The sequence below is a fragment of the Sabethes cyaneus genome, chromosome 1, assembly GCF_943734655.1.
Source record: "Sabethes cyaneus chromosome 1, idSabCyanKW18_F2, whole genome shotgun sequence".
Lineage (NCBI taxonomy): Eukaryota > Metazoa > Arthropoda > Insecta > Diptera > Culicidae > Sabethes > Sabethes cyaneus.
Genome location: NC_071353.1, coordinates 107,704,215 through 107,731,132, shown reverse-complemented (window position 1 = coordinate 107,731,132; position 26,918 = coordinate 107,704,215). Strand labels below are relative to the sequence as shown.

General features: G+C 39.9%; 1 protein-coding gene across 3 annotated transcripts in view; it reads left to right on the top strand.

Annotated features, from left to right (window-relative positions):
• Positions 1-26,918, top strand: part of LOC128733189 (all trans-polyprenyl-diphosphate synthase PDSS1) — a 206,348-nt gene that overhangs the window by 114,235 nt on the left and 65,195 nt on the right. For all 3 annotated transcript variants that reach the window (XM_053826864.1, XM_053826865.1, XM_053826863.1), the window contains exon 3: positions 2,976-3,137. In XM_053826864.1, coding sequence (XP_053682839.1) covers positions 2,976-3,137 — 162 coding nt within the window. The remainder of the gene's footprint in view (positions 1-2,975; positions 3,138-26,918) is intronic.

The following is a 26,918-nucleotide window of genomic DNA, read 5'->3' as shown; positions in this document are numbered from 1 at the left end:
TGCATACTCCTGCCTGCTTTTCCAGGCTTTATCTACCAGAAGATTTGGGTTCGCTGCATCTTTTTCTGTCTGCGTCTTTCCACGTTATGACAAGTGGCACTGCGCATCTACCACCTTCCTACATTTATCGTTTTACCAATTGTTTCGCTGATTCCGTGCCAGGAGTCCTATGATGCTCTCTGCTGCATTGTTAATGGCTATTTTGATGATATTCTAAAAGTGCTCGAGATGGGCTTCTCCTCGTCCTCCTCCGGTAGTGTAGCTTTAAGTGAATACGCGTAGTTTATGGCGATGTTAGGGTGCTTCAGCCTCGCGACATTTTCGTGAAGCAACCGTCGGCACGAAATATTGCTCACCACGGAGAATTTTGGGGGCATCTTAACCGTCACTTGGTACTGGTTCCAGTAAACGTTATCGCTTCGGTAGGATCAGACGCTAATGACGTCTGAGAAGTGTCGGTAGGCGATCAAAACGTAGACAATCCGTGTTTCTGTTTAATTTGGTGACCTTCACGTGTATTTGTGGAGGTGTCCTCCGTTCGCTGCCATGTTCTTGGAGATGACAAAGTCGCTAAGTCTTAGACCCATTGCGTAAGTCAGCAGGTGCGCGCTGAACTCTCCAATCGCCGGTTTTTATTTCTCTTTTTGGTCGACCTGAGCATGTTTTGGGAAGCGGTAGTAGTCACGCTCCAGCTGTGCGTAAAATTCCTCCTTGTTACCATCCAAACTTTCGAGGTGAGGGCTGGGTACGTATATGATACTCATGTTGAAGAACCGGTCCTTGATTCTTAACCTGCACATTCGAGGATTGATTGGCCCATAAGGCACAAACTTTCCACACGATTGTGAGGAATGTGTCTGTTGCTTGAGCCTTCCTGCTTCGTTGGAGAATGAGAAATCGACAATTCTACGTCTTGAGTTTTCAGTTTTCGATCCATAGTCCGCGACACCAACTCCCTGTATTGCCGGAGGACCAACCAAACGCAAAACAAACCCTTCTTCTTAGTCAGCATACGACTTTAGTTTTCATCGGGATTGGGACTCGATCTCCACTAAGGTTGCTTGTAATCCGGCTGATATCATGAGGCGGTATTGTTACTGGATAAGGGTTCTGACTGTAGAGTCTATCTAGCCGTTTACCAGCCAATAAATTCGTTAATAAACATCTAGGGTGATTTATGTATTTTGAACAGGCGTTACGCGTACGCTATTTTGGATATTTTCATTTGGTTTTTGCCGTGAATGTCCAAAATAGCGTACGCATAACGCCTGTCCATAATACATAAATCACCCTACTGTTTGTTATTCGATAATTATGAAAAATGCCATTCTATAACATGAAAATAAAAGACTTTTATTAAATTAAAATGTCTGTTATCAAATAAATTGGTTTTTACCTGACCTAAGTTTTGTTTGACATCCGTCATCAACATCACACGCATATATTCTTTCAGGTGGTTGCGATCACTAACACTTTTAAGCGATAGTAGCTCACTTGAGATAGGAGATGGCGTTAGTAGTATCGTCCTTTGCTGTGTTTATCCGAGCCATATACTATGTCTAGTCTTGAGTTCTGTATTCTTCACTTTTTGGTATGCTTTAGTTATACTTAACGTATTTTAAATTTAATGCATACTTGTAAAAACGTTTCATACGAAACCAGAGGCGCAAGCATTTGTGAAACAGAATTTGTTCGCTCCATTCACACCTTCGCTTGCTCTTACAACATCTTTCGGTCGCTATCTAAAAAACCGCAAACAAATCACCAGCAATACAACAAACAACAAAAACTCCACCGGTTGCAGTTCTACTTTGAGGTCGATTCGTTTCGGTCAGTAATCAAATGCAAATTACTTCCTGGTTTTCTGCCCGCGCTGCTAACAATGACATCGAGGAGGGTGTGCAAGCTTCAATTAATTGGACCCTCATTATTGACCACGGAAAAGATCGATTTCGGTGGATAATTGACCACAAAGGACAATAGGATGGATTGTAATGAGTTGCACCGTTCCACTTCGGCTGCGTCTCAAGTATTGTCACACCTTTCGTCAAGGTACAGCATTCTGTTGACATTATCGTTATGTCTCTCACATCAGTGATGCCAGTTATTTATAAAACCTATTTTTTTTAGCTTTATAAACTACCTTCCTTTCAAATCCCGGAGGAGATACTGAACAAAAATAAGATCGTTGAACTTGAATAAATGAATGAAATTATGGTGAGATCAGCTGACCTTTACACCGAACCACATCCCTCCTTTTCAAGTAGGTACCGGCCGACGACGCAACCAGTATGGGGTACTGTCCGTAAGTGGATAATAAAATCTGTTTACGTTTTTGCACCCGCGCCCGCAAATGCCGCAGGAGGGTCCATTCAGTTTTCTCCTGTTTGCTCTGTCGTACTGTACTTTTCGATTCAGCACAGTTTGTTCGATGCTAATCTTCTCGGGTATGCTGTCGGGTGCGAATGCACGGCATGAAAGTGAGTGCACTATTTGCGTACTGATTGGATTTCGGATTTTCTCGCGCTTTGGTACGGCCGCCCGTCCGTCCCACGGGGGCGGTATGCGTCGTAAATATTAAATTGCTTACCCACTGATTCAGAGGATTGTGGCTACCGGACGGTGGTGTTTATTTGCAAACATGAAACAACGGTGGAGCAAAGAAAGAAAAAACGGTTAGATGCATTGTAATTTATTGTGACATGTTGTCGACGTGCTTTGATGTGCTCCGATCAAGGGGGGTTGTTTGCAGCGCGAAACAGGCAATTAGAATGTCAAACATGTGGTCAATCACAGCGAAGAATCTTGTGTTTAATTCGAAGGGAGATTTCAAGCGTGTATGCTAGCGTATGTTCACTGGAATAAATCAGAAAGGCTTTCAGGCTACTGTTGAATCTTCAACTGTTTATTAGTTAAGCTTTGAAAATACAGCTCAACTCAAATAACATTTTCCATTTTTCTTGGTTTATTTTCAGCCATGCAGTTCACAGATCCTTCCTCCAGCCACACATCCCTGTATGCGAGGGTACAGTTCCGTGCACACACAGCAACCAGCCGGCCCGATACGGGAATACAACATCGATCCGTATATCCTGCTGGACGAAGAGCTTAAATATATCTTCGAAGATATTAGACAAGTACGTACGATGGTGATCATTCTGATATATGATATTTTTTTAAATGTCAAGAAAACGAGAAAAGAATATTCATTGTAAAGGACGATGTCCATAGGTTCAAATCGAACTTTCTCAAATGTTGTGTGCCCATTCACTGTAACTATGCAGCAAGTAGTAAGATCAAAATGCTGAGAACACATTTTTCCTGTACAATCATTAACTTATACGAGACCAAAATACACCGGCATTGAGAACTGTTGCTCTTGAAATCAGGACAGACATTCGTAAAATAGTGGATGAAATGACTGGGTTAGATAGAAACATTAAAGATTCTTGCACTTTGGCCAAAAAGTTCTTACGAAGAGCAAAGTTGAATTGAGCGATTGACACTTTTGAACCCTTCAAATCACAGGGTAAGGATGGAATTTTTCCTGTACTACTACAGCAGGGCAAGGCGTTTTCAACACTTATTCTAACAAACCTCTTTGTTGTTCATGTTCTAAATTGACAGAATATCATCTGAATATTAGTTGAAGTGGTGGGGGTGGGTATAAAATGGTTCTCATAACAAACCACAACAAGCTTTTACTTCGGTTGTGCTAAGCTTCAAAAATAAACAAGGCCATGTGATGATTTTAAACACGAGTTTATTCTCGGGCCTCTCCATATCCTACCCTCCTACATTGCTAATGACAAAACCAGTTTCGCTTTCCGAATTATATCAGTTTTTCAATAAACAATACTGTGTAGAAAATGAAGTGCGGAATACAGAGACCACTCAAATAATATCAGAGTAGATCAACATATTAGTCCCAAATCTCCACGAATATCCGCTACTCGAGTATCCTGGTCAAAAACACAAGTTCAGTGGATGTCTGCCTCCCAGTCATTGGTCTTTTATGGGTTCTCTGCTGAATATAACGTATGCATTAGAAAAATGGATTTTTTTTCGGATGGTGTTAAAAAAACTAAGACAACTAATTGAGTGTGATACATTTCCCAAAGAAGGTTATTATAATAGCACAGAACAGAAGTGAAAGTAGAAATCCAAACACGTACATGCTACTTTCTACAGATACTAGCGAACCTGGCGGTAGCGAGTCACTTTTTTCCACGAAAACACACGAACGCATACGAATGTACACGAAAGCATGTGAAAGCTGCTTTGCGATTAACAGCGAGCGTTCTGCTTATATTGCTGTTATTTGCTTCTATGCGAAAACCTTCCCGAAGAAAAATAAAAACATAAAAGACTCTGTTACCAGTTTTGATCACCGAATCGTTCGGACTTCCACTTCTGTTTTGCGCTAATACTTTACTTGCAAAAAATTCTACGCCCCTGTGGCCTTCCGGCAGTTAACCGGCACATTCGCCATGGCGGACGAAACCATGCGTGTAGGCATGTTTTTGAGTTCTTTCTTCGTTTTACTTATCAATTGCTCCTCAGTTTTCGCGACAAAATTGTTGGAGTAGATCTTACGCTTCAGGTTTGTCCCAGAAATTCTTGATGGGACGCAGCTGGGGGACGCTGGGCGGGTTCACCGATTTGGGTACCATCCGCTCCATATCCTCCAACGATTCGCTTCGAGTAGTGGGCCGACGCCAGATCCGGCCGGAACACCACGTCTTCGCCCTTATGGTATTTCTAGATGAACGATGCAACTTCCGGCAGGCACTTCGTACTATACGTACTATAAAATTCCCCGTTCACGGCCAGTCGGGAGCGAAAGAAGGGCGGCTTTGACATCCCCTTCTCGCTGATTGTCAGCCACAGCAGTACCTTCTTGAGAAACATGGTGTGTGAAATGAACTTCACCTCGGAGCTCACTTCCTTCGTGGGGGAAATAAAATACGAAGTGCTCTGTTAGTCGTTGCCATCCAGGGTGAGATAGGTTCCCTGAAGTAATACCGATAAGGTGGTTCCAGGGGGGATTGAGGCTGGAGACTCGAGTAGGGTTTTAGTGGGTCTGGATCTTCACGATCTTCACGAGATACCAAACCCCACTCCCTGAGCTGTCTTCTCAGGTGTCTGATAGCAGATTTCCCTACTCGTTAAAAAAAAAAAAAAAAAAAAAAAAAAAAAGGGTGAGATAGGTCTCGTCGTCCATCACTACCGCCACGTCGCGATTCGCCGGGAAAATCGACTTGATTTTCTTATTCAACCGCTGCCGCTGCGTCATTGCCTGCCGCCCCGAGGCCAGTGGACGGGACATGTCGCTTCTTGATATGTATGTCCATGTTCTTTTGGTACTTTTTCACTGTTGCGCGGTTGCACTGACCTCCCGAGCACGCAGCGATGTAGCCACTTTTCCTTCGGTTTTCCTCTTCGGCATACTTTAGAGCTTCTTGTCGCTCAGGGTCGACGGCCGTCCGGAACCGGGCTGTCTTAAGATGCTCTGATTGTTGTCCAATAGTGCCAAGATGTTGTAGATGCCGGAATGGGCGTATCCGGCATCCACAAAGTGCCGCACGATATCCGTTTTCGCCATCCGAAAAAAGTTCATTTTTTTTTTGTGCAAACGTTAGTCTTCGCAGCTCGTTTATCCAGCATTCTCGCTATGTGATTAGCCCATTCTAACCTGCCATGCTTTATTTAACTGAGGTTTTTGGAGCATCTTAGTAGAATACGAAACCTGAAATTAAAGAGAGACTTGTTTGACCAACGTTACTAATTTTGGTTTTAGTTGGCGTTTTGGTCATAAAAAAGAAAACTTTTCCAATTAAATTCTACTATGTATATTTATTCGCGATAGATACGTTTTTCACCTACGATTTGCAGGTTTCATCAGTGTTCGAAAACATGCTGATGAAGCCTGCAAGTCGTAGGCGAAATACGTATCGGTCGCGAATAAATATACATAGTAGAATTTAATTGGAAAAGTTTTCTTTTTTATTTAATTTCAGGATGCTTTATTTGTTGGGAATATGCACATTCGTATACAACTGATACAACTCGCGGTTCATGCGCCTGCGCCACACTCCATCCTCCCGTTTGCCACCAAGGATTGATGGCAGGATCTTACGCCCAAAGATAATGAGAGTTGTCAGGTTGTTCTCCCTCGGCGTACACGTTTCGTGGTAGTGTTACACCGAGACTATCAGCGATAGCAATTTGAAGAAATTCGCAGACTGTGTAATCCCGGCAGTTATTCACAAAAATGGCAACAAAACACTTGCAATGGTACTTTGTTGGATAATTTGTAGAAGGTGGAAGGTTGGAAGGTGTGATTTGTCCCATCTTAACAAAGGGTAGTCGGCTCGATTCGATGTAATTAACGTGGTATTACGCTGATCAACGCCGCCAACGATGTACCCTCCCAGATCTTGCTACGTCATCTATCCCCAACAGCAATAGATTTCATAGGGTGATCTTTATGATGGGCGCCCGTGTTATTGCGGCTCATACCCAATGCATCTTATTTTCGTGGATTTCAAGGCAGCATACAATACAGTCGAGTGCAAACAGCTATGGCAGGTAATGCACGAGAAAGTACTAACTTTCCGGACCAATTGATGCGGCTGATCGAAGCTACCCTGGAGCAAGAGCTACGTGCGTGTTTCGAGGGCAATCTTCAGTCGCTTCAGATCGCGCAGAGAGTTGCGGCAGGGGGATTGACTGTCCTGAATGTTGCTTAACTTCGCTATTGAGGGTGTGATTGGACGAGCGGTTGTCGAAACGAGAGGAACGATCTACAACAAAAGTAGCCAACTCCTAGCGTTTACGAACGACCTTGATATCATTGTCTTGAGCCGGCGAAGGCAACCTACGCCAGACTAAAAACGAAAGCCAGGGGCATTGGGCTAAAGATCGGCCCGCCCAGTTACCTCCGGGGTACGATGCTGGTTTAACAAGCCAGCCATCGTTGGTTCGAATATCGACTGGAAGGTGCCCCTATTGAGTCAATAGGATCTTTACACTAGCCTCGTAGTTTTCCTGTACTCTAATAACCGGATACGAAGTCTGTCGATAAAGAAGGGTCAAGTTCTTAATGACGTTTATACCCATGGCTTTGCTTTTATCAGTGCGTCTTAAACCAAATATGTGGTAGGAAGGGGCTCCGGAGAAAACAACGTTTGCCCCTACTTACAATAATTATTGACGGCGATGAACTTGAAGATGATTGAATGTGGCATGTGGGGGTTTCCGAAGGCAAGAATTTTTTTTATGGTGAATTGAGACCCCTTCCCTCTGTAGGAGGAAATTTCTTCATAACTCGAGAACTAAACAAGCAAAAGGAACCAAATTTGGCATGTGGAGGTTTTTGGATGTAACATTATTTTCTATGATGTACTGAGACCCGTTTCCCTTCTAAGGAGGGGGGCTTCCATCCAAAAGAAATACAAATTTCCTCATAACTCTAGAACTAATCAAGCAAATAGAACCAAGTTTGGCATGTGGGGGTTTTTGGAGTCCTTATCCTCCTACCACAGGTGTGAGGGGTCTCAAACCATCATAAAACGAATTTGTTTTATGATGGTTTGAGACCCCTCACCCCTGTGGTAGGAGGATAAGGACTCTCATACCCGATATAATAGAAATTTTTGCGTATGTGCCATATTTTCTGTTATGTAACAAGGGGTAAGCTGTGAAAGTAAACTAGTAAAACCTTCTCGAAGCAAGACACAGTGAATCGACACTGGTAACTTACGTGCCTGTTGCCATTCATGTCAAAAAAGAAGGACATGTCTCAATTCAAAGCCATTCAATGCCATTGCATTCAATGTATAATTGGATCTGAATATTTCGCTCTTCTCTTTTAAACATTCACCTAAACAATGGCGCTCACAGTTTCTTATAAACATACATATGCCAGAAATGCAGTTTACATTAGTCTTTGATCTAAGGATCTGTTATAGTCCTACGTCTCCCTTTCGTACAACCCTTAGGGTTGTATACCTTGTAGTTTTTCTTCTGTAAGACTTTTCTATCAAGGACGCTAATCAGACCGGTCCCAAGTAACACAATTTTGGTACTTCTAGTTGCTGCGACTTATTTATAACCAGAATTTCATGTAATCAGTTTCCGTAACAACTTTATAACAACTGTGTTAATAGCGGTAGTCCTTTACGGACTCGACTTTGCACACGGTAGATATACGTGACTTGTCGTATTTGAATGAGAAGTGTTACGTACGATTTTCGGTGAAGTACAAACGGAAAGCTGAAAGTGGCGCATGCGTATGAACCACGAGTTGCAGGCACTACTTGGAGAGATTCCCAATGTACCTGGAGAAAGTCGAGAGGCTACGGTGCGTCGGATATGTCGCAAGAGTGCCAGTTGACAGTAAAATGAAATGTGTTATTTTCGAGGAACCCTGTAGAATCAGGAATAGAGAAGACCAACGTTCTAGACAGCCCGTCCAGGTCGAAGCCGACTTGCGAGTGCTGAGTCGCTCAACAAATTGCCGACGAGTAGCCCAGGACCGAGTACAATAGAGACAAGTTTTTGTTTGACAAGTTCTAAGCTGCTTGAGAAGGAGGAGGAGGTGTGAGACTTGGTTAGGATGGTACCGCTTCTCTGCACACCTATCCTTCCAATAACGTCTTGCAATACTGTATTCGATATTCTGTAATTTTTGTTCAAACCATCTAACTTCCTAAACGAAACCGCCTGTGGGCTCCGGCTCAGGTTTTCTGTCAATTGTTGGTAAATACTCTGACTCAAATCACTAACTGGACGTGACTGATCGTATCGTAAATGCGCTTCCACTGCTCGATCAGATCTGCAATCTGTTCGTCGCTCTGCTCATCAACAATTCGTGAGTAGTTTCCTCTGCTGACTACCGCTAGACCTTCAGCTGTATCTTCTTCGTCAAAGTTGTCGCTCGCTTCTCATCGCGTATACTCGCTCATTGATGGGCCTCAGCCAAGTGACACGCTTCATTTGTTATGGTGTTAGGACAAAACCAATGCCTCGTTCCACTCTATCACGTCATCTTCGTCACTTTATCACTGTATCACGTCATTAGTGTAGTGAATGTGACAATGTGACACTTGAATAAAACGCCATAGGTAGGCTCTAATACCCTGAATTTTCTTACAGAAAATTAAGGTTTTCGTACTACATCAAGACAAGAGGGTCTACATGACATGCTTGAGGGATAGTAGCAGTGACTTGAATTGGATTCGGTTGCTTTCCGTTGAACTTCATTGTTTGTTGGAGGTCGGTTCATTATGATTCAACCCAGTTCAGTTGCCATAGCCGACATTACCAAAAGAGAAAAGAGTAGTGGTCCAAGGCTGCTCCCCTGTGGTATGCCAGGGCTATTGCAGAACGAGTCGGAAAACTCGGACCCGATGCCCTTCACATTCAATCTATGGTATGTTAGGTACGAGTATAGCCATTTGCAAAATGGAGCGCAAACTTCCAGCTTCTCAAGTCTTGCAAGTATTCTCACGGTATTCTCCGTGATCCACCCGATCGAACACTGCATCAATTTGCACTCCTGCATTCATGTTACGCAGGCAGAACGAGACGAAATCAACGAGATTCGTAGAGACTGATCGTTTTGCAAAAAACCCATGCTGGTCTGAAGAAATGTCAGCCCAACAATGCGTCATTCACGATTATGTCGAGCACTTTAGAGCTGGAGGACGACGATGTATCCCTTGTTAATTTTGAATTTTAGGCTTATCACGCTTCTTGTGTACAGGGAACATACATAGATCTTACATTTCTAGGGTGAAGAAATGAACAATGGTGAAATAGGTCTAGCGAAAACGATAGAACACCTTTTCAAGATGTAAGATGGAATACCGTCTGGTCCGGGTACTAATAACAAATATTTAAATTTTCCGATACAGTTACGACAATCTCTTCAGTTACACACAAACCGTTGAGGTTATGACTTTGTATGAGTGTTTCTAACTGCAGAGGCAATTTGTTCCAAGGAAGCAGGAATAATCGTCGAGCTGCTTGGTTGAAATGTGTTGCAAAGAGGTTGCGTTTATCGCGCGCAACATTGACTCTACGATCATCAAGAAACAGGTCTACAGGCAGGCCGTCTTCGTTTTTCTTAGATGTTACAAACGACCGGATTCCTGCGAAGGTACCCTTGCATTAGTAGAGGTTACTGTTTATAGAAGACTGCTTAAGGAATAGCACTGCAAAGTGGGAGTTTTTCGAAAAGAAAAAAACCTATAATTTCAAATACTATCAGGCTAGATTCAATCTTTTGAAGTCAAAAGCAACATCTATTTATATAAGAGGCTTATGTCCGAAAACCAGGGGTGACATTGCGATTCTTGTTTCGAGTGATTTTGGTTCGTTTCGCCCATTCGTTTAACGTGGTCGAAACGAACCAAAATCACTCGAAACGAGAATCACAATGTCACCCCAGGTCTCTGACAGGACGCCATAAAAGGCTTAATTAAAAAGTGGCCGCTGACACGACATCATATTTTCGTAGCAATGAGTTCTATCCTGAGTCACTTCACTGGTCGACAGCTGGACTGCTCGATTGCTCAACTGGTTGACTAGACTGCTCGACTGGACTAGTCGATTAGACTGCTCGATTTGATTGCTCGACTGGACTGCTTAACTGAACTGCTCGACTGAACTATTCGATTCGACTGCTCGACTCAACTGCTTGATTGAACAGATCGACTTGACTGTTTGAACAGCTCGATTTAACTGCTCGAGTGGATTACTCGACTTAACTACTCGATTCGACTGTTTGACACATTTGTTTGACTTACTACTAGACCCGACTGCTCGACTTAACTGCACGATTGAACTGCTCGACTGGACTGTTCGACTCGACTGCTCGACTGGACTGCTTGATTGGACAGCATGATTCATCTGCTCAACTAGACTGCTCGACTCAACTGTTCGATTCGTCGCTCGACTCAACTGCTTGACTTCTATTTGAATCGACAGCTCGACTTAACTACTCGATTCAGCTGCTCGACTGGGCTACTCGATTCAGCTGCTCAACTGGACTTCTCGACTTACCTGCTCGAAAAAACTGTTCGACTGGGCTTCTCGACTCAACTGCTCGACTCGACTGCTCGAATGAACTGCTCGACTCAACTGTTAGACTTTACCGCTGGATCCGACTGCTTGACTAAATCATTGGATTCGACTACTCGACTAGACTACTCGATTCAACTGCTCGACTGGACTACTCGACTTAACTGCCCGATTAAACTGCTCGACTGGATTGCTCGATTTAATTGCTCCACTTGACTGCTTGACTTGACTGCTTGACTTGACTGCTTGACTTGACTGCTCGACTCGACCACTCGATTCAACTGCTCGACTCGACTGCTCGACTCAACTGCTTGACCGGACTGAACAGCTCGATTTAATTGCTCGACTAGACTGCTCGATTTGACTGCTCGACTCGACTGCTCGACCCAACTGCTTGACTCGAATGCTTGATTCGACTGCTCGACTCACCTACTCAACTTGATTGCTTGTCGCGAAATCATATGGTCGGCGTTAAATCAAACCGGAACAAGTCGCAAAATTTGAAAAAATAAGGTAATGATAGCAAACGATCAAGAATTTTCTAAGCAACATTTTACTCTAATCAGACTACATAATAGTTTTTATTCAGTTAAATATAATCCAATACGACCATAAAAACTATTCGTTTCAGCTTCTGGCTATGACTCTTTTATGCACAACATCATAGAGCTATACTATGCAATATAAGAACTCAAAGAACTAATACAAGGATTAAACACCTTCGCAAACACTGGCCAATGGAGTTTTTTGAATTCTGAACAGGCATTTATATTTTCCAGATCTTAAGATTCGGGCTCAACTAGTAATTTTATAAGGATTTTCGTTTTTGTTTATGACACACATCTGTTTCCAGCAGTTTTGAAAGTTATTTTCATGTAGAATCCGATGGCGGGGTGTTCGATTTCGATAATAAATGACATTTTACCTTATTCTTTGGAAAGAGAGTAAGTGTCTGATGCGAAGAACGATTAACTGCATGAACCGAAAAATTGCGATATAGACATATTGAGTTGTGCAATGGCAGATGGGGTTTGCACCCATGCTCTTTCTGTCGGTACCCGAATGTTGTACTCACTAAACTACTGCCACCCGTTATATTAGGTAGTCTAATCTACTTTTGTTTTATTCTCTCAATTACAGTCAGTCCACAATCATGGGTCACACACAATTGTGGGTCATTCTAGCTTTAGCTGCTATTTTCCGTTTAAATATCACCTAACAATTGATCAAATGATTAGTTCTACCTACAAGTAACAATTTTGTCAATCAATTAGTATAACATTCATGCATTAATCGGCAGTTAAAGTTAAAATGACTCACAATAGAGCTTTCTGACAGCTCAAGTACCCACACTAGCGAACACGAAATACGCGTGTATATACATGATGTTTACCTCATTTTGGGGAACAGCTGATGCTGGAGGAACAAACCGAAAAATAGCGATTACTAGTTGTGTTTCTCCGTTTGCCACACTGCAGTGCACATATTTCAGTCAAATTTTTCATCCTGTTCCAAATTCAAGCACATATTTTGAAAATTTGCTGGTATTTAAGCCAGCGGAAGACGAAATTCATTCTGTACTTTAGTGACAAAGGAATGCATCTCTTTTGTTTACTGTTGTTGTTTGCCTCATTTTCAAGCACACACACACACAATACTGGAAAGCTCTATTGTGTGTGACCTATGATTGTGGACTGACTGTATATTATTCCGCACGTACCACACACTCCCATGCGACGTAATAATTTTTGCATGAATGCTGTACCGCCGCGAAGATAGACTATTATCTGCTCAGTCAGTGCGATAGAAACAAGCAGTGCGTTACCGACTGTCGCTCCGGCAAGTCTCGTGATTACCCACCACCGAGTGTGTTTTTTTCTGTTTATTCACTCGTATATGACTCTATGCGCGGTCATGACCTAAAGTATTTTGGAATGGAGGAAAAGTCTGATGCGAAGAATGATTAATTGGATGAACTTGAAAATTTCGATATAGACCAAAAATATATTGGATTATGCAATGGCAGGTAGGGCTCGTTTTCCGGCTGACGTCATGAGAATTAGGATAAAATGGCCCTCATTTAGTCAAACTACAATAAATAAACCGGTGTTGTGAAGAAACACCAAAAGATTGAAATTCATATAAAAATATTGTTCTGATGCTATATTCAGCTTTCTTTAACGAAGCCGTTTCATATTTTTGTAATTTTCTTTTTATTTGGGGGAATAATTCGGCATAAACTTTTCAAACGGGCCAATCTGCAAAATGTAAACAAACCGAGTGAGGCTTATTTTCTGCTGGACTAGCATAGGGAAAGAAACCGTCACTCGGTTTGTTTACATTTTGGAGATTGGCCCTTTTGATAAGATGGTGCGAATTTTTCGTTGACAATTGCCTTGAAAAGATTACTACGTAAGTTCAGATGTCGAAATGAATGAAAGTTGAAAAGCATGCATACATCATATGTGATCAGAGCAAAAAATTGTGTATGTTTTCAGCCTAATTGAAGAAGGTCGATGTTTCCATCAGTTGCTCAGACTAGGCAAGATGAAATCAGTCGCTACCACTTAAGCTATGATTAAATGTTTGTTCAAGAATACCACCTTGATGATATATCAAACACTAATTGCAGCTCGGTTTATATACTACAATACTTCCTCGGAAGCAATCACCTTCCATGACATTATGCCATAATCCTCTGGTAAATCTCTAGTGATCATCCTTCTTAATTTGGGAGCCAAACAAAGTTCATTTTCTTCAATTTCGTACCCCGGCAGATATGTTTTTTTTACTGCTTGCAGAGGCCGTCGGAGCCAACATGTCTAAGGTCAGTCGAGATGAGACCACTGCTAGACATTCGGGCGGAATTTTACGAGCGTAATACATGCGCGTACAAATCTGGCAGCTGGCAGTGCGCTATTGTGACGACGGCGCCTGATTTCGGCTTGATTTATTATGGGTTCAAAACGGTTAAGTCGAATACAGTTTGGTTCGCCATCCGCGCTGACGTTGGGTTGCTGGATTGCTAACAGTGAGCAAAAAGTGAGTGAGCTGTCCAATTGAGATTCTATGTTGTTATGGAGTTGTTAGTATTGTGATGTGCTTTTAATTAACTGCCATCGTAAAAGTTTCGAGATGAGACGTGGCATGAATGGGCGGAACAAAATGAAGTTTTTTTAGCCACTTGAACTTGAAGGTAAATGCCCTGCAGCACTTTTTGTACTGTGCACCGGAAAAGATCACTGAAATATTAATCGATGGTTCCGCTTATTAATAAAGTTTTCTCGTTTCATTAATTGTAAATAATACTGTAGCAGAGAACCTTCTCCTGAATTTATTTGACATTTTCTTTTAAAACTCATAGTCGTTTCAAACCCAAGCCAAGGCTGGTAGCTTAGTTGAACAAATATTGACCATCTGTCGTTTACGTTAAGAGCCCAGCAGTTGTCAAACAAAATCGTTTGCTTTGGACCACCATCGTTGTGGCGAAATTTTAACCGATACCGACCGATTCCCGTCCTTAATGTTAGCCAAAAAGGTTTACCTCGGCGTTTCTAATCCGAGCTTATGCGGGTCTGTCAATTTATTCGGCATGTTCGGCATGTGTTATTTTTAGCTGTACCTGTGCGATATCATCACACTCTAAACAGGTGTGGGGAGACGCGATTTCATTGAAAGTATCTCTCCCAAACCGGTTCATATGAGTACCGCCAATTTTTCGACGTTTATGGCCAAAGTCGTTCGGAGTGGAGAATTGACCGCGCGCGCTCCCATATAATGCCACGGAGTCTGTGCTGCATGGCGTGATGGTCAACTCTATCGTCGACGTCGACAGGATTGACAGCACCACGATAGCCCCACCAGACCAGCAGGGTGATGGTGCGTCATATCATTTTCGTAGTGAAAGAACCGGTTGTCGCAAATCTGTTTTGTACTGCTGCTGCGTGACTGCCGGCATTGATGTTCTTTGTTTCTGGTTATTTTTTACTTTTGTTATAGTTTAGCAAAAGTAAAAGAATCGGTTGAGAAAATTATTCAACCATTTATCAAGGAATAGAGAAAAGTTCACGTATGCGCAAGTAACATCGCAAAACCGTGTTAGACGCTTTTAGTTGTGTTTGAAAGCTACTATTGCGTAATTATTCATTACTAATTATTCTAGTGAAAATTTATTTATTTAATTATTTTATCAATTTTCTAACCGTATTAGTCCTTTACGTCCCATAGTGTCGTTCGACTGTATCGTAAGCTGCTCTAAAATCAGTAAAGATCTGATGGTCTGACACATTATTCTCGACATTTCTACAAGAGCTGAATTATTAGTCCTTAGTAGATTTGGAAGAGTACCTACCGCGTTATACCGCGATAGTTGCGACAGCAGAACACCCTTTCAGTAGATGGAACAAACAACTCCTTCCATCCGCCTCGCCGGTAGCTTTTCCTCTTCCCGGAAATAACCCTTGGATCTTGGAAATAATCCAGTTTCGGCCATGATTGATAGGCTCTGCTGGTTGGCCATTCTTACCGGCTGCCTTGCTGGTATTCAGCAACCCGATTTGTGGCTTAAACCTCTTGGAGATCAAGTGCTGGGAAACTATTATCTTCCAAGAGCGTTTCTAGGTAAACGTTTTCTTCTGCTGTTAAAAACCATGTTGCGTTTCTAGAATTCTATTTTTGATTTGAAGCAAATATTTCGTATGGAAGATTCGAATGTTTTCTCCCAAAATTTTATTGGTGACACCGATTAGTAACTTATTTCAAAAATTGCAGGAAAGTGATGCACAGTGGTCCAGAATCGCAAAAAAAGCGGACATTACCAATGCAATGAAGTTTCTTATTGAAATATAGCGCATCTTTCTGCACTATTAGGGTGACCGTTTATTCCCCAGCTAGCATTTTCATATGTATAAAAAAGGTAAAAACCAGCATTACGTACAGATATACATGCTAAATAAATCGTATTTCATGCGCAAAATTGGCATATCCGTACTATTTTGGAGGCGATATATGTGATTACGAATAATTTTGAGCGTTACGACTATATAAGTATTTATATACGATAATATCCGATTAAGCGCGAGTCGCTCCGTACTACTCTACGATTTTGTGCTGAAAATCGTATGTATGTCAGTCATTATCATTATATACGACAGAAAATCAACTTGATCCCACTTTATCCAGTTTTAGTTACGATTTCGAGTTTATTAGGAGATATTTACGATAGTTTTCGTACATTGATATACGAGTTGGTGCTAGCTGGGTCACCTATAAAGGTGATATAAACTTTTGTTTCTTTTAATAATTTCAAAACAAAAAAATTTTCTCTGAAAAGTTGTAGAACGTACTAAAATAAGTAACTTTGCTAAATATAGTAACTATCTATCTCTTACTGGTTGCGAAATAAAATGATGTGTTTAAAAAGAGCGCTTAAAAATGAACTATGCTCAATAACTTTGCACATATTTTTTTTTTTGCTTTCAAATATTCTACAAAGTTATTCAGTATGTTGAAGTACACATTTTCTCTGAAGACTGCTTTTCACTAAGATGCGTATATAATGAATTATAAAATATTTTTTCATAAAGTAACACACTTTTCAATTAATATTTTCCGAGGATGCTTCGGAGACGGAATTTTTTTTGGAGACGAAATGTAGTACTTTCCTATAAAAGTTGTAGGTTTTCCAGAAGTTGCCCGAATTTGAAAAAAAAAATTGTTCGGTGAGTGCGAATTTTTTTTAAATATTTCATAACTCATTAAATATGCGTCCTAGCGACAAACAGTCTTCAGAGAATAAGTGTATTTTAACATACTGAATAACTTTGTAGAACATTCGAAAACAATAAAAAAAATCGTGTGTATTCAGCAAAGTTGCTTATTTTAGTACCGTTCTAATTCAAACTTCGAACACTTAAGCTATGCTAAAACTTTCTTCAAAGAAAAATCTTCGAAAACATCTTTATTCTACTCCCATAAATGGTTTAATAGCATGATAATTTAATTATTTTCGTGTTAAAATTTTAAAAATGAGGATAAAATGTTAATTTACATTGAAAAACACTAAAACACTGCTTTTCGGTTTTGATTCAAACTTCGAACGCTTTCATGGTCGACATTCAAAGCTCGAATATTTCAGTCTCAGACATCGAACACTTGTATTACTTTGAAAAGTATTAATGTTTTTAGTGTCATCTAACTTAAATAAGTAAAATTTCACCCTTTTTCTGAACACTGTCTTTTTAAATCCACCTTACAGTATGATTTAAGTTTTTCCCACAATAATTAGTTTTAATCCGTACTTCTGTACAACTTTGTACACTTTTACAATACAGATAATTCATTTTCCCGAAGGAAAAACCTGATATTATTCGTGGGTGTTCGAGATTTGAATCACACCTCAAAACGTGATTCAAACTTCGAACATTTTTTATTTATCTAATGTCTTTGAAATAATGCATGAATTATTGTATTTAAACTATGCTTTAGTACATATATATCTTGCACTTACCTAATAATTGCAAAGTGGGAAGGTAACTATTCTAAAATTGGTAAGATAAGGTAAACGAAGAAAAGCAGCTACTTTTGCACGAAACGCTAAGAGATGCGAACGAAGTTAAAATCTGAGTTCTCACTTTTTTCCAGCGCTGATTTCTTACAAGGAGTCCTACAGTTCAATGTCATACCTCACCGGATAGAGGACATTCTAACGAACACGGTGGTGTACAATAAGCATAATATTTCATCATATTAGCGATACTAACGAGCATTTTATTCTGAAGTGTTCGAAGTTTGAGACTGTTCTAAGTTTGAATCAGAACGGTATGTTCTGTAACTTTTGGAGCATTTTTTTTCAAAGTTATTTGAAAAAACAACACTTATAAGAGTTAGGAGTGAATTCACGGTCACTTTAACCCATTAAGCCCCACACTTTTCCCAGCAGGGATAGAAAGTTGAAACTTTCAGGAAAATTCTCTTTTAGGTCAACTAAAAAAAAGCCGCTGACATGTATTTTTAATTTTGACCTTGTGTCCCGCAACGCTACGTTGCGAAAACGCAACGCTGGGCATTAAGAGTATACCGTTTTTGCATACCTTCATTATTATGCATATAAATGCTTCATACTTTTTCACCGTTAAATCAAATTTGGGATTTTTTTTTTGAGATTTTGAGTATTAATAAAGATTAAATGAACTACTTAGAGTATTACATGTTATGTTTTATGATAGATATCGAAACATTTGGGTTGGGGACCATCTTTGCACTAGACGCATAGTATGCAGTTTGAATGCTAAATGCATGTCATCGCAGATGATTAAATGCCTACCAACACGTTCCGGAAAGGTTGTAACATTAAATTTGGGTACATGAAACTGTCGTTGCCATCACTCAATTCCTCCAGATATTCCGGAGGCAAAGGTACTTTAACAATTTTATTACGCTCTTATCACAACGGCTTCTCCATCTGCCATCAGTGTTTGAAGCTGTGAATTCTATGTTATGTAAACTTTTATAATGTTTCCGGGATATTTTAAATAAGCGAAAGATAAGATTTACATTCATTTGTTTACTAAAAAGCAACGACATGAAATGAAACACCGCAGCGAACGAACGAAAACAAACGTTCCCGTTGCAAATTTTGAATATCGTTACTTCCTAGCGTTGCGTTTTCGCAACGCAAAGCTTCAAACCTATCTTAAAATTACAAAAATAATCAAAATTATGAAACAAAGTTTTTTTTTGGCAAGCAACCGATTCTTACTAACACTGATTGATAGGTCAGGCGTTAATAGAGGTAAAATCGAGTTTTATGAGCATTTTTCCTTAACTGTCTGAAAAATTGCAAAACCTGTTGTTTTGTCACAGCTGTAATTATGTTACAAGTAACATCTGATCTTTGAGCAAAAACAGGTCGATTAGATTTTTTTCCAATCTTTCTTTGTTTCTCAGGGTCCAAGTTGATATCTTCAACCGGGCCTTCTCTAGAAACGAATGAAAGTGCGTTGCGTTTTCGCAACGCTGGGAGGAAATGGGTTAATAGTGCAGAAATGCGCTATATTTTAATAATAAACTTCTTCAAAGACATCACTCTTTAAAAATCTGGCATTTTTTATCCAATTGCTAATGACCGCTCTTTTGCGATTCTGGACCACTGTGTGGAAAATATTTCTCGCTACTAGGTGGATCGATCGTTTTTTGTTGTTGATAATTTCATACCACCTGGTTGCTCGCATTATTTTAAAATTTAAGTTATGATCAATTATTTCTCATTTATGTAAATATTATTTGACTCCATTAGGTTGCCATGTAAAGTGTATAACTGAATGACTGAAGCATTCAATTTAAATTTAAAAACCGTTCAGCTTATCCTTCCCGCGAACGCGGCGGAACTGTGTCATGTCAAAGGAAATTCTCATGAAACTTCTGGTAAAAATCGTTCGCATTTCGGAAATAAAGTGATAAACAAATCGCATGGATTGGGAGTCGAAAAGATGGGGGAAAAGGTTACGGTAGAAATCGTTCAGCAAACGTTAATCAGAAATATTTTAATGTGTTGAAAACAAAATCGATCGCCGTGAACATAGCTTTGCATATATTTATTGGCCTTTTAGTGCATTTTTCAGCGATTTTCAGGTGTCTCAAGGTTTTAGAGCAGCAGCTTAAGCATCGCTAATATCCATATTTTAATGTCTGTTCTCACGGGTGATTGAATTGGTGATGTGTTGTATTTTGGGCAGAAATTTTTTTCTTTGCCAATAGTATATTATGCAACATATGTCAAGCGTCTAATTTTAAACATTATTTACAATTCAACGAGTTTTTCAATGTTAGTTTCGTCAGTCGGTTTGTTTTTTTTTGCATCCTGGTCTGCTGAAAAATTCATCGTACGACGTTTAGTTTTATGTCGAGAGAAAGGTGTCTATAATATTTAGCCTAACAAATTAAGTAATTTATGCCTTGCGGTTGATGGCCGATGAACTGCAGATGCCTCTGTGGCTTACGTGCTGTTCGCGTTTCCGCATTTGCTTTGTTTTGCAATCATGTCTTTATTTTGATATTGTGATAGTGAGAAGAGTAAAGATACTGTTCATGAGTAGCCTGTACTCGACACTAGATTTGTTATCCGTATCAAGATTTGTTGTCAAATTCGAACTTAATCTCATGCATTAGTTTGGACTTTCTTCTGGTTCTGTGTACAGCAGGGATATGTCATATTTTTGTTTATGCTGCGAGGTATTTGATGTCTGTAAAGATTAAATAAAATTAGCAAACTGTAATATTTTATTTGCTAAGAAATTTTCACAACTTATAATTACTGCATGCAAAATGTAAAGGTATATAGTTTTTTAATTAATCAAGTGATTTTTTGTGAATTCATAATAAGTGTTGTTGACAGATCGTCATCTACTGGCTGAAATTTAAGCTATGAAAACAAATATAAATTTAAATATTAATTCCAATCTCTCCTGCTCCATTGTATAAAAAGTGACCGAAATTCGTTAAAAACGTATGAATGCAGGAGTTTCTCTGACGTCAATGGGGTTTCCGCCAGAAGTTGCGAAATTTGCGCCTATGATTGACGTTCTAAGTGTAAGATGATAATAATGATATGTTAAAGAAAAATGAAACACAACTTCAAGCGCTGTTTTCTCATTTCGATGATTTTTTCTATTTATTTATTTATTTTTAAATTTTAATTAATCAATTTTTCTTTTGAAATAGTTGCTTTGTTTAGATCTTATCTCATGAGCCGATTACAAATTGTTGTAATTGATGATAAACCTTCTCAATTCAACAATCATGAAACTGAGATACTTCAAGGTTCAATTCTAGGTTTTCTTCTTATCATTCTGTAGCGCATATGTTTGCTGACGATGTTCAGCTTTATTTTTGCTCGAATCATCCGTCAGCTATGGTGCAGTTAATATATTCAAATCTGACGCAGGTAGCTAACTGGCCAGCGAGAAACGTACTTCTTATCAGGTCTGATTGTTTATTCCAAGATTACAAAGACCTTCAGATTTTCCTTGTATCGTACTTTCAAATCAGTTAATTGAGTATGTTAGTAAGTTACTCGATATCACTTCCTCCTGCATCGCGCAGCTCGAGGAAAAATCATAAGTGGACGCTGTATTCACTGATTTGAAAGCTGCATTCGACAGGAGGATTGACCAACGCATCCTTTTACGAAAGCTCCAGCGTCTGGGAGCATCGCAATTGGTATGTTAGTTTGGCTCATATTTATCTGAACGAGTCTTGCAAGTTATGCTTGAATCTACCGTTTCATATGTGTTTGTAGATAAATCTGGTGTTCCCCAAGGAAGTAATATGGGATCTTTGCTTTTCATCCTATTCTTCAACGACATAGCCGCACTACTTGAAGCCAAATGCATACTTGTTTACGCTGATGATCTCAAACTGTATCTTAACGTGCGCTCCATCGAGGACTGTAATCGGCTGCAAGATTTACTAGATGTCTTTGTTAATTGGTTCAAGTTAAATTACTTGATTGTGAGCATAGCCAAATGTAAGGTAATCACGTTCCACCGTATTCAGAGCCCGATTATATTGGACTACCACATTGACGGAAATACTCTTCGTAGGATTGACCATGAATTGCATCAGCTGCTTAGGGAACCACCTTGCTCACACCGCAAAAATCGGTCGCCTGCGATGAGCTGGACACGTCGTGAGAATGTCGGACGACAGCCCGGTTAAAAAAGTTCTCAATAATGATCCGACTGGAACGAGACGGCGGGGCGCGCAGCGAGCAAGACGGATCGATCAAGTGGAAGACGACCTGCGAACTCTACGCAGACTACGTGGCTGGCGAATTGCGGCCATGGATCGAGTGGAATGGAGACGCAAAGCAGCAAATGACACGCTCAAAAACTATTCTCGGATAAAACAGTCGCTGATTTTCCTCGCTTTGAAAATTGCTGCGTCACGTGACAAATATATGCAACTAGCTGACCCGACAAACTTCGTATTGCCACAAATTAAACTGTGTTGTGCATAAATCGTGAAACTCGGATGACCTATGTCACAATCTCGAGTTTTGCAAGTTTCTGAGGAGTTCATGGGTGTTTTAATATACAAATTTTCCTCACAGAAAAAAAGAAAACAACTCCCCCCATTGCTTAGCCTGATAAAATAGAGCGGATAGCATTTAAATATTCGCCATCATTACAAACCATTTCGCCGAATACCATTTTGCGGAACACCAATTCTCAGTTGACCCTAACGTGGAAAATAGAGATTCGCAGAATAACATTTCGCGTAAAACCTTACGCGGGATGTACCATTTCACGGAAAATCTATTCGTAGAAAGTACCATTTCGCAGGGGTGACCCAACTGAAGGAAAGTAATAGAGGTCAAACTCGTGTTTTTTAGTCGTTGACCTTGAAATGCGGTCAGGTATTAATATTAATATTTTTTTGAAACGAAGGTTCTACAATTGATGGAGGGACGGTAGGGGAAAGTAATGAAATTTTCTTGGGAAAGGAGGGGAAAGAGTGAAAAAGAAGGGGGGCGTTCCACTCTTTCCCTTCCTTTCCCAAAAAATTTTCATTACTTTCCCCTACCGTCCCTCCATCAATTGTAGAACCATCGATTCAAAAATATATTAACCCCTCTAAGGTCTACATCATTTTTAGCGCCGCAAAATTCACTAAAATGGCCATAACTTTTTTATTTTTCAATATTTTTTCACCAAATTTGGGAATTTTGCCGAAAATATTTTCTATTTTCATAATATCTATAGATAATGGTCATATGTTATATGGTCCCGGAGTTATTCCGGAGTTCCTTGGGGGACCGAGATATGGCTTTTTTAGATAAAGTTGCCAAATATCTCAAATTTGTTTGAAATCTGTTGATTTTTGAAAATATATCATCAACTGTGGACATATCAGCTACTTTGCCGCAGTCATGAGCCATGGTGCGCGCCATCCGGATCCGGGGGGACACTATGAATCCGGAACCGGTTCCCGTAACGGGACATTTCAGCGTCAGTAAAGCATGTCGTGTCGCATATCAAAAAACATCAGCATTCGACAAAATAGCGATTGGTGAGAGACATGAGATGCTCTCAGAGGCCGTATGACCGGTTCCGGGTCCGGGGAGGGTTTCTTTTCTGATTCAAGCACAGAACGGATTTCGGAGGAACTTGTCCGGGACCTGGAATCGGCCATATGGGCTCTGAAAGACATGAGATGATCGCCAATCGCTATTTTATCGAATACTGATGTTTTTTGATATGCGACACGACATGCTTTACTGATGCTGAAATGCCCCGTTACGGGAACCGGTTCCGGATTTATAGCGTCCCCCCGGATCCGGATGGCACGCACCATGGCTCATAACTGCGGCAAAGTAACTGATATGTCCACAGTCGATGATATGTTTTCAAAAATCAACAGATTTCAAACAAATTTTAGATATTTGGCAACTTTATCTAAAAAAGCCATATCTCGGTCCCCCAAGGAACTCCGGAATAACTCCGGGACCATATGGCATATGGCCATTATCTATAGATATCATGAAAATAGAAAATATTTTCGGCAAAATTCCCGAATTTGGTGAAAAAATATTGAAAAATAAAGAAGTTATGGCCATTTTAGTGAATTTTGCGGCGCTAAAAATGATGTAGACCTTAGAGGGGTTAATAGAGGTGAGTAGATCTAGGAAAATAAATAAACCTAGATAGAGGTGACCTCTACGGGGGGCAATGGCCAGCGCCTCCGACGGCAGGTCGCCGGCAACACTCGCGGCCTGTGTCCGTCTCGCACTGAATCATCTAATGTTACTATTGATCGTTTCTGGTGGTCTTGTTATTGACTGATGTTTTATGAAAGAGTCTAAAATTTCTCGAGCTCGGTTAGTTTTTGTGTTACGCAAAAATTCCTGTTGTATTTGTATTAGAGTCCTTATCCCCCTACCACAGGGGTGAGGGGTCTCAAACCATCATAAAAAATTCCTTCCTCCAAAACCCCCCACATGCCAAATTTGATTCCATTTGCTTGATTAGTTTTCTAGTTATGAGGATATTTGTATTTCATTTGTATTGGAGTCCCCCTCCACTATTGAAGGGGGGAGGGGTCATAACTCCCCTCCTAAAGAGGGTAGAAGTCTCAATTTACCATAGAAAAAATTTATGCCTCCAAAAACACCCACATGCCAAATATGGTTCCATTTGATTAATTAGTTTTCGAGTTATGAGGAAATTTGTATTTCATTTGTATAGGAGCCCCCCTTCCTGAAAAGGTAAGGGGTCCTAATTCATCATAGAAAAAATTCATGCCTCCAAAAACACCCACATGCCAAATATGGTTCCATTTGCTTGATTAGTTCTGGAGTTATTAGGAAATTTGTATTTCATTTGTATGGGAGCTCCCCCTTCTAAAGTGGGGAGGGGTCTCAATTTACCATAGAAAAAATTCTTGTCTCCAAAAACACCCACATGTAAAATTTTGTTCCATTTGCTTGATTAGTTTTCGAGTTATGCAGAAATTTGTGTTTCATTTGTATGAGAGCCCCCCTTCTTAGTGGGGGAGGGGTTTCTAACCATCATAAGAACCTTCCCTGGCCCAAAAAACCCCTATATGCAAATTTTCACGCCGATCGGTTCAGCTGTTTTCGATTCTATAAGGAACATTCGGGCAGACAGACAGAAATTCATTTTTAAAGGTATAGATTTGTATGGGAGCCCCCCTCTTAGTGGGGAGAGGGATCGCTAATCATCATAAGAACCTTCTCTGGCACCAAAAACCCCTACATGCAAATTTTCACTCCGACCGGTTCAGTAGTTTTCGATTCTATAAGGAACATAGGGCAGACAGAAATCCATTTTTATGGGCATACACACTTAAAAAACTCAGCAAAACTTGCCGAGATTTGGACAGCCGAGCGTTCGGTAAAAATTTCAGTTCTGCAAATCGACGTTTACGGATGTTTACTAACGTTTGGCATCATAAAAAATTTTACCGAACGATCGCCTTTCCAAATCTCGGCAAAATTTTGCTGACTTCGGCACTTTTTTTAAGTGTGTAGATTTGTATGGGAGCCCCCCCCCCTCTTAGTGGGGGGATGGGTCTTTTGCCATCGAGAGAACGGTTCAGTAGTTTTCGATTCTATAAGGAACATAGGGACAGACAGACAGACAGACAGAAAACCATTTTTATAGGTATAGATAATATGCACAATATCCCTTTCAGCCCTGTTTTCGTGTAAGACAACAGTTCCGAACAATTCTTGCAGTATATGGATGCAATCTGGTAAAAAGGAAGGATGACCGCTCACTTTTCTATGCGGTTTCGCTTTCAGGACCTCAAATTGAACTAGGTTAAATATTTAAATGACAATATCGGTTGAAGAAAAGGCGTGGTTTTGCACTCTGGCGTCCTCTTTAACTTTTTTTGTTTTGGGATTTGACTACTTTGTCCATTAATTTGAACTTTTGTAGTAATGTCAATTGGTATAGGTTTAAATGTTTCAATTGGTATAGGATTAAATGTCGTAAAGAATCTTCGACCTGCTGGAACGTGGGGGAGTTGTTACATTTTTTGTTAAAGGAAACCCACACTAAGCAGATGATGTGTTTTAATTTTCACTGTTAGCGATTGAAAATGAACTGGTAATTGGTATTCAAGTCATCAAAATCCATTCATCATTGGCAGAGCTATTAGCGTTCAAAATTTTTCATTTTTTCCTGACGCTCGCTTTTTTTTATTTTATGGAATTGGCCCCTGTACCAGCTAATTTCTTGAGTTCCACAAGGTTCGCGCCTGAGTCCTCTTCTTTTCATTATGTACGGAAATGATACCTTCTTTCTTCTGAATTCAATACGTGTTCTTGTACATGCAGACGTCATGAAGCAGTTCGTGAAAATAACTACCCAAGTAACATTGAAGGTTTTATTACACTCTTATGATGGTTTTGCTAACCAAAATTGATCATAAATACCTTTATAAGAGGATAGTTTTATTATCCTTAGTTTTATTATTCTTAATCCATTATGACCCGGGTATACCTAAATTTGGATCAAATGAAGTGAAACTCTGTAATCTATTATATTATGGCTCGAATGTGTCGGGAAACGCGAAATCGTCATTTGGAATGCTTCCAAGACCAAAATATCGCAGGTTTAATATTTCATAGGCTCAGTTTCAAACAAACAAATTACACAGTTGTTGACAGATTTCTTATCGAATGTTGTGATAGCCTTTACATATAAATACCAATTTACATGTCAGGTAATGTTTCGTCACTAAATGTAGACTTTTTCATGCGTTTTAAAGACAAAGTTTTTATCGCCATTTTTTCAATTTTTTTTCTGCCATTTATCACAGCTTTGTACTGTTGAAAATACAGATGAAATGACAAAAACTGACAAATTATATCACACACACATCAGATTGATGTCTTATCTCTCTTATGGTGATATATTAACAATGCTAACTATTAAAATTCAACAGTAAACAGGTTTTGAAGACGAGGTATGATATATCATACGCTAGGAAATAATGGGTTAAGCTAAGCTAAGCTAAAAAATGTTCCTGTTGCAGGATCATTACAACAAAAAAATGATTGGATATATGTATGCGTGCCAGCTGTAACGCTTTCAACAACGATTTCGACTGGTAATTAAAGCAAAGAGAGATAGATTTGAATTAGACTAATTTAAAACAAATGTTATGGATATGCTTGACATGAAATACTCTCAAGATTAAAATTTACTGACAGTAATTACTACTCACACTGTATAGATACAGATACGTTATTAAATAATTAATAATAATAAATTCAGTAAAACTCATTATGCCGATTTGAG